General features: G+C 37.3%; 1 protein-coding gene across 1 annotated transcript; it reads right to left on the minus strand.

Moving 5' to 3' along the window:
• Positions 1–285: 285 nt before the first annotated feature.
• Positions 286–13,172, minus strand: LOC121326293. Its single transcript, XM_041269544.1, has 6 exons — positions 12,801–13,172; positions 6,312–6,419; positions 6,065–6,204; positions 5,662–5,758; positions 4,988–5,112; positions 286–2,875 (listed from the first exon to the last, which is right to left on the minus strand). The coding sequence occupies exons 1-6, from the start codon at positions 12,883–12,885 to the stop codon at positions 2,699–2,701; spliced, it is 732 nt and encodes a 243-aa protein (XP_041125478.1). The 5' UTR covers positions 12,886–13,172; the 3' UTR covers positions 286–2,698.
• Positions 13,173–13,711: the final 539 nt, after the last annotated feature.

Raw genomic sequence — 13,711 nt, forward strand, 5'->3', positions numbered from 1 at the left:
CTAAATAATGCATGGTCATCATGTTTTGAAAAGGTATTTGTGAATAACAATCAGTGGTTTTAAATGTGTGTGGGTCACTCATAATTTGAGTGGTATGAGTAGGGCAGGTGCTCAAAAATGTTGGTCTGGGGGCAATGGCAATAGTGCATTTGTTATTAATGTATTCATATATTTCATGTGTATTCAATGACCTCTATAGATTACTGTATAGATAATGACAATGTATTATTTATTAGGTCAAAGGCATTTTTAAGGGTGCCCCAACTGAACAGAGAATCACTGGAATAGGGTACTGGCTTTTATTGAAGATGCAAAACATAAAACAGTTTTGTTTCTTTACAAATAGAATGTCTTAAAATGTGCACTTTAAAGTGATTTAAGGAAGCATGAAATGTATTTACTGTAGTTACATCGCAAAAGACAAGCACTTATCTTGAATACTAAATGCAGCTTACACAGAAACATATGGAGGAGAATGTACCTATAGATTCACCTGTAACAGATGACCCTTGCTATCACAGAGCCACAATATAAAACTATTCTACTGGTTTAATACACACAATAGACATCAACAAGTGTCTGCATGCCTGGTCTGATTTACTTGTGATGAATAGGTTAGCTTTGACACACGGTTACTGCACAGCTAAAGCAATGAACTAACAAAATAACTGAGGTTACCAATCTGAGACTGTAAGGACTGGGGATAACTTAGCATGCATTCATAGCTTTTATGTCCTTATGCTCTAGTAAACTAAATACTGGAACTGTTACTGCTAAAAAGTGTAACAAAAATAGTGGCCCTTGTTTTCTAAACTTAATTAAGTGTGGCACACCTAGCAATAACTGATGTTTAATATGATATGAATGATGTCATCTAAATATAGAATGAACTTTAACCCTTAGCATGCCATAGACTGGAGCTACTGTTTCTCCTTGCCCTGATCATCATTCCATAGATCTTTAATGAAAATGTTTTATTATTATCTAATGTTTCCAACACTTTTACAAACCACTGTTATAACAGGTGTCTGTAGCCACAAACTCCCTTGTGTCCCAGCACTTTCATTTAGTAATTGTTGTGTTGGTATACATTTTAAATTGAATCTATAATCCATAATCTAGGGACAATGCATGGAATGACCAGTAGGGGGACCGATCTTGAAGTCGAAGAAGAAATTACAGATATTATAAAAAAATTAAAATAAAAAATAAATCAAAGGTTAGTCTGTCTGCCATTAGTAATTTTGATATTGCTATTTGCATTCTATCACACAAAGTTTTTAAAAATCCAGCTGTGGCATAGTGGGACAGTAAAGGGAGGTTTCTTTACAGAGAGCAAATTTAAGGCACAGCCTAATATAAATAAACAGGCCTGTAACGCTGGAAGGAAAGTAGAATCTAACGTCCAGCATTGTTTTGTAATTTCAAACTATTCTTCAGAGTGTGTCTTGAAAACATCCATGACTCGGAATTGATAGATTGGCAGTTCAGCAAATCTACAAATACCCTCATACTTTAGAGTGTCAAATTAGTGCTGTGGGTGTCTCACTGTGTACACAGGCATATATAAAGGACATTTTGGGAAAGGATGTTTGTTAACACACTGTGATTTGTTACAAAATAGGCTTAGCTGTCTTTCATTGTCATAAATCAAATTCCTGCAAACAAATATCATGGCAGGCAAACAAAACAAAAAGGCAAGTCAATTGATATAGCCTGTTATAAATAGCTCACACAGGGGAGAAGAGACCAAACCAATACAACGAAGCTGGACTATTTCTGTCCAAAATCACTGGGTCACTCAAACACAACTCCTACGTGTTTTGTTTAATGCACGGTTAGCGCTGCCACATTAGTTTGGACAGGTGTAGAAATAAGACAACACTGGACCTCATTCAGTAATCTATTGGTATTAAAATAACCTTTTTGAGAAAAAGGTGAAAGCAAATGACCAGTTATTGTAACCTACTTTTTCATTTTTGGTAAGCCTCTTGTGTCAGTTTGTATATAATCCACATGTTAGTGCTCTAAAAAAAAAAAAAATCCCTTAAGCTGTGGTTTGAAGGCAGTATGCCCTGTCTGGTATATCTGTGGTGCGAAAAAGATGCACACATGCAGACACTCACACAAATATTTTGGATTTGGCCCAGTTTGATTCTGGAACTATAAGTCAGTAATTTTATGTATCCATTATGGAAGTTTTGTTTAACATCAAAGGGCAGTTTTAAATTTTAGAAAAGTAAACTCAATAAACCTCACCATGTGGGTCTCAGATAAAGCGAACTGCAGTACCCCCTTATTTTCTTCACAATGCAAATCATTCACAGATTCAGTTTATTCACGGTAATAATTGTAAATGCATGTTCTTTTCATGAATTCCTGGTTTTCAGTATTTCATTTTTTTTTTTAATGTTAGATGGTGAAATAAAAAGGGAGTGTACTTTTGTATTTGCTATATTTTCAATGAAAACACCAGACAAGTGGCAACAAATGCCTTTTCTTAGGGAAACTGAGGGGGCGGAGGGGCGGGGGTTATATTATAAAGCCACAATTTATCTATGGTTACAGAACAACTACTGGTTCTCACTATGGTTCCTGCAGCATGTCTGCAATAGCTCTACAATGTAATGTACTGCATATGGTGTTTGCAGAAGTGCCACTGCTAAAGGGCATTCATATTCAGTCTCTGGCAGGACAATTAGATTTTCTCCTCCAGGAAGACGGTCTTGAGGTCAGCAGGGGAGCTGATGCTGAACACTTTGTGTGAGGTGTTCCTCTTCTCCACCAGAGATGCCACCGCCTCGCCCAGGTCCAGGTGGTTGATGTAACCTGGTCCCATCCTCTCTGCAGTGGCGACTCCCATGTTTACCTTCACCTAGCAGGGACACACAAAGCAGCAATGTGAAGCTGAGATCCCAGCATCCAAAGGAAAGATCAAGATACCCTTGCACAACAGTGTTGGAGTTACACATTAGATGTAAAGCGTTAATATCATCTGGTTACATTTTTTCAGTAACTTGTAACCTGGAATGGTTTCTTTTTCTGACAGGTAATGAAAAGTGGTAAATAACGTAGGACTATGGCCAATGTATAACACGGCAATGAGAAAGGGTTTCAAAAGTGCAACTCAAAACATCACATGGAATGTGCTTTTCATATCATCGTGCAAGAAAATGGCATCAAAGGAGTGACTGGTTGATGCTTAGTAAAAACTAAGAACAGAAAAATCACATCACTTTGTGCCAGACTGCACAGTCAGATTTACATTGATTTTAGGCAGACAACATTTAGAAATCATGCAGAACTGATAGGGGATCACGACATTAATTTCACTAGGGATCTGGTCGGAACCCAAACACGATGCCAAATTATACAGGTTTGTAGAGGGGATGGATTAGAAAGGTTGTAATGTATATCTATTGTTCTGGAGGAAAAATACAGTAGTACAGTGTGAAAACATTTTTGTTATTAAAAAAAATAGAAAGTGAATGCACTTTCACCATGCAGGATCGAATGCCCTATTAGTATGTAAATGTGTACTGTGAAAACAGTGTTTGAATTTGCTCAACTGCAGTATCTTTGCCTTAAGTTTCTCAAGGGGTGTGCACTTTTTTGTGCGAGGTAAGCTAATTCTTGGTGTTGACGCACAAAACCGAAGGTATTTCAGTCTGTTGGTATCTCTGAAATCTAATAATTTGTGACCATAAAGTATTGTCTGGGTAATTGGGGGAATACTGAAGTGGGTGAAAATCTGTCTGCTTATCCGAGCAATAAACGCTGACTCTGAAGACAATGCAAGGACTGGCGCTTTGCCCAGGAAGGTGTGGGTTTAAATCTGACCTCACTGGCATCTGAAAGTGAGTGAGTGTGCTTCTCTTCCCAGGGAGGAGACAGAGAATGTTCTGTTTGGTTAACTATCTGGGTTTGGTTCCCATGGAAAGTCAAAAAAGAAAGCTGTCTCTGAAAGAAAATATTGAGTAAATTGACCTTAACAGACTTTTCAAAATATTTACACAAGTTCAATATGGTAAAGAAGCATCAACATTTCTATTTACAATGAATGCATTTCCATCCATTTTGTTTTAGAAGCAAAGCACTGTGCAGTATTCAATTCAACTGGAAGTAGTGGAATGCCTGGAGGGGGTAGGTCAGTGTGAGTGGTACTAGTTGACATCGTTTCTTGGGTTAAAGTATCTCAACTTAGTATAATGTAGCAATGTCAATATTTGCATTGTATTCAGCTGTTTGAACTGAAACGGAAGGTGTTGTGAAGTGTACAGGTTCAGATGAACAGAAGTGCAGTTGCTGTTATATTTACATACAAGTGACATTTTAATAAAATTCAAGCAGTTTTAAGATAAAGTGAAGTGTTATAAAACTGTACATACACACAAAGAGCAGCAGACATTAACAATGTCTTTTTAAAGTGGCTACTAGTTGACTATTCTGGCAAATGAGCAGTCAGTCTCATTCCCCCAGTTCACGGTGACCTTCATGTTTCATGATTAACACATTTATTTAAAACTGTTGTGGTGAGTGTTCAAGTTTTTTCAAGCACTTAGTTTTAAGGGATATTTTTTTTTATCAGTTCTTTAAATTGCCACATTCAACTTAGGTAGGTTTTCTCCCCAACTTAAATGCCCTAGAGGTGCCTGGCCAGAAGGGAAAACCGACCCTGCTAGATCTGCCTACCTAAACCACAGGAGCGCCTAAGCCAATGCGATGCTCCTTTGAAAACCCCAGTGAAGACTGACGATTTCTCACAGCCATATTTTTGCATGTAATGTTTAATTGCTTCTGTACAGTATTTCAGGGCCACTGTACCAAAGGCTGTATCTATAACGCTAATGCTATGAGTAAGGTTTTGTTGACAAGGTGAGCACAGTCTACTGTCTAAATAATAATAATAATAAATAATAATAATAATAATAATAATAATAATAATAATAAATATCCTGTTAGTTCAGGAATCAGAAAGATGGTTCACCTCATTCAGTTTGCATGGCACATCAGGGTACTCCTCCCTGATTACCTGGCAGAATGCCAAAGCCCCTGCTGCCCCCAGAGTGAGAAATCCAGTCCCTGGCATCAGCAACCGCTCTCCAGCACCACCTTCAAAAAGAACAACACAACTGAAATCCAAACAGGCACACATGTGGCATTGTTCTACTGCTATCCATACCAAACACAGACACCCAAGCTTGGCTTGTCAAGCATTTAAATACTCTAATATTATCAACCAGTTTTCAACTAGTTCTATATTCCAGACTGTTGATTTCTGAAGAGTCAACATATTACTATGGTCTCCATAGATTTCTATGGCTGACAGTAATAGATTTCTAAAGGATATTTTCTTAATATTTCTATAGGATATGTTTATAAGGGCACAGAATGATCATGTACATTATTATTATTATTTTTACAAAGAGGCAATGGTGGGGTGGCACTAACAAGGCTACAGTAGTACATTGCTAATGCTGTGGTTTTCCGACATTCCTGCTTTTTTTTTTTTTCATTTTCCAGTTTAAACGTCAGCTGAGCTGAACATTTTACCAATAGCCACTTTTGCTGCATTACTATAATACAGAAATATTGCATTGCCGTTAAAGGTCATTTGGTAAGGAAAACTGAAGTACCGTTAACACTATATGAAATACTCACCAGTAATGAAGGTGTATGTTCCACTGGCACTGTCTTTCACCAATGGGAAAAAAGCTTTCCAGGAAGTAAATGTGCTCAAGAGAAGAGTTTCCAGTACCTAAAATAAGAATAGTCTTACTGCTGTAAGTTTTCATTTACATGCCACCCCGCCCCTAACAATTAATCATTTCAAAAGTTAAAAATAAAATGCTTCAGTTAGTCTAACATTTCCTAAGTCATTTTACCTGAGTTGTCCCAACCCCTTCATTCCCATCTCTAATCAACCAAATCAGTGACATGCTTTGAATCCTGTGACATGCTTTGACCACGCTCAATAACTGAGAGATCCTGTTATCCTGCTATGATACAGGATACACAAAGCAATGCAGCTGAGTGCATGGTTTGCTCGTTCCCCCAGACTCACCTGATGAAGCTCCTTGAGCGTCTGTGTGTGGGGAGGGCCCCCCTGCCACCAGCTGAAGCCCAGTGATGACACGATGTCAGTCACCTTGCCCACACTCTTCAGCAGGCTGGTTTTAGCTGCTTCGGCTCCTTCCTCAGTCCCTATTGGAACAGACAGCTGAGAATGAGCTTCCTTTTGGGCACCCTGTGCTAACGGTTGTTACAGTCATTTTCACTGGGATGTACAATACTGAAGTAAGTGATCTTACCCACATCTCCTACCAGTGTATAGAGACGGTCTTTGGTGGAAGGGGTGACGAAGTTCTGCAGCTTTTCAAGTCTGTTTCCATCCCTGGAGATCACAGCCACACGGAAACCTAGACAGGCATAAAGCATGGGTGTGAATCGACGTTTCAAATGATAACGATACCAACAGGGTGACATATGTATCTACACAAATATCTACACAGATAAACAACTGACATTTGATTCAGGATTGAGGTGTACAAAGCAATTAAATCTGAACTAATACATTCTTCCTGGCATTGGGTGTCATTTTCTGTTTCGGTCTCATCACATCCTGCCCACTGTTATGACCGCCTGTCAGCGAGATGAGATTAAAGCTCTATAACCACTAATGCAGATGAGCCCAGCTTTTTTGCATAGTGATTAAGACCCTCCCTTGTGGTGTGCAAGGTCATTGGTTAATGCCCAGCCTCCTCCCTGTTAAATTGGTGTCTTGACCCCACAAAGAGTGTTGAGGTTAAAGAAGGGAAGAATGGAACAGGCAGTGTTGTGTGATGCACTGCCATTATGGATTCTGACGTATGAGATGAGGTTAAAAGCTCTAAAACCATGAACACCGAGTCTGACTTTTGCATAGTGCTCAAGAAATGTATTTAACGTATGCAGGGTCATCTGCTCGGACCCATTCCAATACATACTTAGCTTGTTGTTTATGAGGTTTAACTGTCTCCTATATTTACATGTTGCTTCAATACTGATAATTATTAGATTTTCTCTGTAGCTGGGTGCCTTTTGTTTGGTTCTGTGTCTGTGGTAAGTTTAAAAGAGTTGCAAAGCTACATTGTCACAGATTGCTTAGCAATCATAGACAAAGCACATTAGAGGTAAAAACAAAAATATATCAAAGCAAACATAACGGTTAGAGGCAGCTGTAGAAAAAAAGAATGAATCTTAATATTGGAACAACATAACCTGGCACCACTTACAAGTACTTCAAATATAGGTAAGTAGATTGGAAGGAGATGAGAGAAGCTGCTAGGTTGGCACCATGTTAGTTTCAGAAGGCTGCTGGCAGCTAAGTTTGTTTGACCTCTGATAGTTTCTTTGTTATGGAGGTTGCCTCATGAATAGTTCTCATTGTTTGTTTGTGCTTGTTATTTATTCTTGCTTCCAGTAAAAACTCTTATCAACAGTTTTAAATTACAAAGACATTCCAGGGAGCAAACAAAATTAATCATATGATTTCAAGTGGAAATAACCATAACCGTTGAGTTGGGATGATAAATCCTTTTAATTGGTTGCTGGTAAAGGGGATGCTTCATCATCTATATTTTCCTTTATTGAATTGCCTACCCGTTTAATATCCCATTATGTTATTGTGATTTAACATTTGATGATTTGTACATCCAACTTTTAAAGCCACCTTTAGGTTCAAGCATGATACAAATTACTATTAACTAGTCCTATATTGCTTTGGAAAAGGTGTTTGAAATGACATAATTGTGGTCAGCTAGTTTTATAAACGATGTAACTGAAGCATGCTACTTATCCCCATCGTTTTCTCCTTTTTTCTAGACTAAGTAAATGTACCATGACTATTTGTTAAATGCTCCCCCTAAACTTAAGCTCCCCTTGTAACACAAAAAAAGTGTTCCAAATGATCTAAGGAAAGTAATTCTTTGAATGCAGCTGTTTGATTTGTTGTTTAAACATTTTCCATATGTAACAGGCAGTGTTGTGTTATGCACTGCCATTGTATCAGTGAGGAGATAAAGATAAATCTTTCGCGTAGTGGTTAAGATGCTTGTTTGTGGTGTGTGGGGTTGCTGATTTGCGACCAGCCTCTGCCCTGTTACATATACATTGTACTTGTCATATTATCAAAACCAAACATCAGGGGAGGCTGATTCTGAAGTCCAAAGAAGATGCTTTATATGATCCACCTGGTTGCTTATTTTGCCAAGGGATTTCATAGCTTGCTAAATTTAAGTTACCTTGTCATAAATGGATCATCTAAATTGAGTGCCTGGGGATGCTTCCGAGGCTAATTTGATCCTGCTTTATTCATTCAGCTAAACCTTAATACAGTCTGGGGCTTGTAATACACACATCTACAATGTAGCCTTATTGCTCTCTCTGGAAAGTGGGAAGGCTTATGAAACTAGCTTGCCTAGCACATTTCAGCACGAGCATGCAGCATGATTCCAAACCACTGCTCATACCTCCGGAACAAAATCAAATTGGACCCGTATGTGGTCCCACTTGTAGCCTACCTGGATGTTACAAAGGTTGCTTTTTATATAGAAATAAATATAGTATTTCTGATATCTGCTGTGGCTTATTATCTAGTGACAGAGAGTGGAGGTGTATAATACACTTTTATATATCATAGGTATATCTGGTGTATATCATACATTATATCACAAAATTATCATTTTTCCATACCTCTGGAATACTATCCACAACTAAACACTTCATACTGTTGAATTAAGAAATACTAAAAGAGACTTCAATTCAGTGACAGTGGAAACCCGCTTATCCAGTTGTGATGAAACTCGGTATTAACATTTAGGATATGTTAAAGAGTATTATATATTTTTGGGGTGCCAGTCTGTCATCCTATTTCTCCATCGGTACTATATGTCACTCTTTTATATTATAATAACAGCCCTAATTGTAAATTTCTAGTTGTGGCGGGGTGATGTATCACTGGATCAGGCTTTTATCCTACATAATGCATTATGTAGGTAGTGTAACTTGGGTATTAGTCATGGCATTTAATGCCAAACCAAACACACACCAGCAAAGTGGTGCAAGGTAGGATTTTCAATACTACTTTGAAAGCCATACAGCTGACAGCTCTCACCTCATTACAAAAAAGACAATATCAGCATACAGAGAAATTTAAAGAAAGGAATTTAGAAATTAAAGAAAGTCATGGTAAAGGGAATTTTAATGAGTTTAGTAAAGAAGGCACCAATAATTGACCAGGTCAAGCTAAAACAATGGGTTCAACCAAGAAGCAATCAGATGCTAAAACACAGGTTTAGATAAAGCATCAATATTTTTTAAATAAATTGGATTAAAGGGAAATTGGAATAGTCCTGACAAAGTTGAAGGGCAAAGTTCATTAAGCCTTGCTTCCATTTGCTACTGGGAAACCAATTTTAGCCCTGTTTTGAATCCATGGGCTGCACAAAGAAGATCCAGTCGGTTTGAACTCTCTGTCAGCTCTGATTAAGAATGCAAGGAAGACTGATTGTGTTCCTTCCACAGAGACCCAAAGAGCATCCGTATGCAAGACGTGGCGCGACGAGAGTCAGACCTTGAATTCTAGAAAAGAGCTGTTGAAAAAGCCAGTAAGCACTATCTTTGACCTTTGATTAACATTCTGTGGCAGACTGAACTATAGGCAGTAAATGCAGTGTGATAATCCAGTAAGATTATATCTATTTTTACAGTCAAGTTTTATGGTGCAGATCTTAACATAGCATATATTAAGGTCAGTCTCCAGCACTATCAGTCTTGTAACTTCATGGCAAGTACATAAATCACACAACAAGACTTACAATTTAAAAACCTTGGTGGTCGGAACAGTAGTTTTATTTACAGCATAATGTAATACAAGTATATATGTTGATGCTTGTTTCAATGAAATAAGGCAATTGTCTCATTCTAAAGTATGCCACAAAAACTCGACTTCTCATGTGTGAGGGATTCAGATCTGTATGTTTTTAGAAAGACATACATGTAAGTAACATGAGTCCAGTCGATCAGGACAAAACCCCACAACACAGACATTTGAGTAATTACTTTTTTGATTATATGAGGTACAGAAATGAACTGCCACCAGTCTCCACCACAGTATACCCATAACAGGCAGTACCAGGGGTAGCTACAAGGGTGGAGTTAGGGAGGCAGAGGGAATTAATCAATTGCAAAAGGGGTAAGTTAACCAGACTATTTATATTTTTCCCATAAGCCAGGAATGGGTTTAATGTGTAGGGACCAGTCCTTCCTGACTAACCTAAGTTTTTAAACTTCATGAAACACGTGGTTTTAGAGCCGTCACAGATTAGAACTCTTTGCCAGATTGCATATTGACGGTTTAAAGTGTGTTTGTTTGTTTGTTTTTTAAACCCTTTCATGCATGTTGACCTCAAGTAATATTCTTTATATGTAGACATATGGAAGACACAAATGCATGTTCCCCACATAAATCAATGGAAAAACATTGAAATGCAAAATATAACTTTCAGCTAGTTTTTTTTTTCTTCTTTTTAATATTTAATGCATAAAAGGATTATGTAAAGTGTCACTTTATATGAGGTATGTAAGTGCTGACTGCATTCATGTTCATGTGTGGTTTTATTCTAGCAATCTATCCAGGATGGTCCTGGGTCAAGATGTCATGATGAATCTCAATGAGTTTTTCCTGGTTAATAATAACAGTATAGTACTGCCACACTTGACCTCTAATCTCCCTACTGTTTGTACAATAAAGATAAAGTTATAAGAAATCAGTGTTAGCGCTAGAACACAAAGGCAGGCGGTACTGGGGGTAGCACAAGTATTTTTGTTTAAACTAAGATGAAGGTAATTGCAAATTTAATGAAAACTTTATTTTGTTATAATAAATTATCGGTTAATAAATCCCCCTATTCGACTATATTGAACACATTTAATTTGCCCTGAAAACAGCACTGTAATCACCTGTCAGCCCTGCTGTTGTAAGTTTCTTGCTAGTTTTTTACCATGGTTCCTGTTACCATGGTTCCCGTTTACCTTTTGTTTTATTCCTCTCAGAAAAATCTCAGGAATTTATCTTATCAGCACTATGAACACTGTTATTGTATTAACTATGATACAGTTTTAGACTGCCTTACCTGTAGGTACACAGGACTATGCAACTACATGTATCAGCAAGCTCATATTTTTTGAATATGGACCTTGGCGTTTACAGTGCAATTAATCTGACTTCTACTCAGATAGCTGGAAAATTAGGAATAGGGGTAGTTTTAAACTTAAACATACACTGCTGGTCTAAAATTGTGGTACTGGGTAAGCCTCAAACTATTACATTTTGTAAACAATGTTCATAATGCTGACTTATTCTTATAAAATGGTATTTACTAGAGGGTAACAGTAGCACATAGGACCATAGCACCATTACTACAATGGGTACTACAGTGGTAAAACTGTAATGTTTTGACATGTGGATGATATTGAAGTGGTATGAACTAATACTGGTAATCTATCATTGATGATGCTGTGATCTGCCAACGGTTAAGCTTGAATTTCTTCATTGTTAAGCATGGGTATTATCATGAATTAACTGTGGGATTTTTTTTAAAACCTTTCTGGTAGGCTGTGTTTGTGTGGATCACAGTAATTAATCAAGTTGACACATTTAAATTCTTCACCTAGAATAGCTTTGTGAAAGGAGCATAACCCAGTTGTCGAATGCTTTCAATCTGCAGCCTGCTGCTTCCAACCGTGTCCTTGTAACAACATTTAATTGTACTTACGTTATGTTAAGGGCATGTCATATATCATATAATAACTTGGCAATAAAAATGTAATCTGACAGATGACAGTGCAATTCTAATACACACACCAATCACAGCCACATTACTGTTGACATGAGTAATCTACCTGTCAGGTGTTCACTGAACAGTTTAAAAACACAAGTGCTTGACTATAGATTATTTTCTTATTAAAAGTTGAATAGACTCAACAAATGTGTGTATATATACAAAGATCAGACCAACTGTCAATTAAAGGTATAATGCTGCATGATAAGATGAATGGACCGGACTCCAAGGCCAGTTAAAATCCCAATGCTGGACCAAAAGCAAATCTTACCAGTGCAGCTTGCAGAGTATGCAGTGTGAGCTATGTAACACATTCTGTAACTAACGTTCAATATTTACTGGTTGGATATTTTAACATCCTCATTATCCATTGTTCATATCTTGATGATGAAGCCCAAAATACTGTACTATAAAACACAGCGCTGAAGCATCGCAGTCTTTAGGCTATAGGATGCTGGTACCAATTAAAAAAAAAAAACAACACATTGGTGCTGAGACTGAGAGATGGCCACTTTTTAAATCTGACATTTTTCTAATGCAAGTTTACTGATTTTTGAAAATGTATTGGGACTAGCCTCTTGCCTAGACAAAGAATTGTATTTGGGATTGTTAAAAAAAAAAACTATGCAGGTGCCTTCAGTGTACCTATTGGGGTTTCGTAGTATTACTAATGTTAACCAAGAACACTATAAATAATACTTAGCTTTGATGACATACCTGTCTTAGTATGTACACAGAATTAATATGCTATTTTAGGGTTATACCATGTACAGATATATTGAGTGTCCTGATACATGTAGCATCTAGTTAGTCAATATGAAATCATTGATTAAAACTTCATATTCAATACTTTGCCAATGGTCAAATTAGGGGTTTGACCTTTCAGTGCAATGTGCAAATGATGTGAATATCTCTTACCTTTGTCCAGCAGCGCTTTGACAATTCCTGATCCAACAGTGCCAGCTCCCCCAAGTGCCAAAACAACTCTGTCAGAAGAAGACATCCTGGGTTTAACACAAAACTCCAGCTCAAAATGCAATAGGGGGGATAAAAAAGAAAATTGTTTAAAAAAAAAAAAAAAAAAAAAAAAATCAGTTTGTACAACTGATGGAGGCTGCACGTTATCAAGGGTTTAAATGGGCATCGGTAGGATGGGAGTCACGCCTCCCTATGAATTAAGCCACGCCCCGACAGGTAAAAGAACCGCCCCCATCTCTGACATTTATCTTGCCTGGGGACAACCATAATTACAACCATAGCTTTAGTACTTGTACAAACTAGGGACAGAATCTATATCCGTTTCCACTTCTGTCGTGATTTTTTTTTTTTTTAAACTAAAATATTATTATTATTATTATTATTATTATTATTATTATTATTATTATTATTATTATTATTAGTCGTCTGAATCTGTTACAAAGGGATATCTTGTTATTGTATCGATGCTGTTGAAAATAGCACCTGCAATTCAGTTTCAAAGTGGCACAAAGCATGCAGTCGGTATTTTGAAAGAGTATACAATGTATACAAAAACGCCAAGCGAGACAGCGCCCTCTTGTGTAGCATCAATTAACTACCGGTATTCAACAAGACCGTTCTGCTGCTTTGTAAACCTGTAAACCCGTGCCCCCTGTTGTAATTCTAGTAAAACAACACAATGTAAATAACAGAAAGAATAATTCCTTTGCCGTTTTATGGTGTTTGCAGTTATGTTGCGTGGATTGGGGTCTGTTGCTCCTATATTGAGTTAGCTTTTTTTTTTTTTTTTTTTGCATCTGTCTTGTTTGGAAAACTGAACAGTCTTCCTTATTAAGGATAAATAATAATAT

The sequence above is a fragment of the Polyodon spathula genome, chromosome 13 (genome assembly GCF_017654505.1).
Source record: "Polyodon spathula isolate WHYD16114869_AA chromosome 13, ASM1765450v1, whole genome shotgun sequence".
NCBI classification, from domain to species: Eukaryota; Metazoa; Chordata; class Actinopteri; order Acipenseriformes; family Polyodontidae; genus Polyodon; species Polyodon spathula.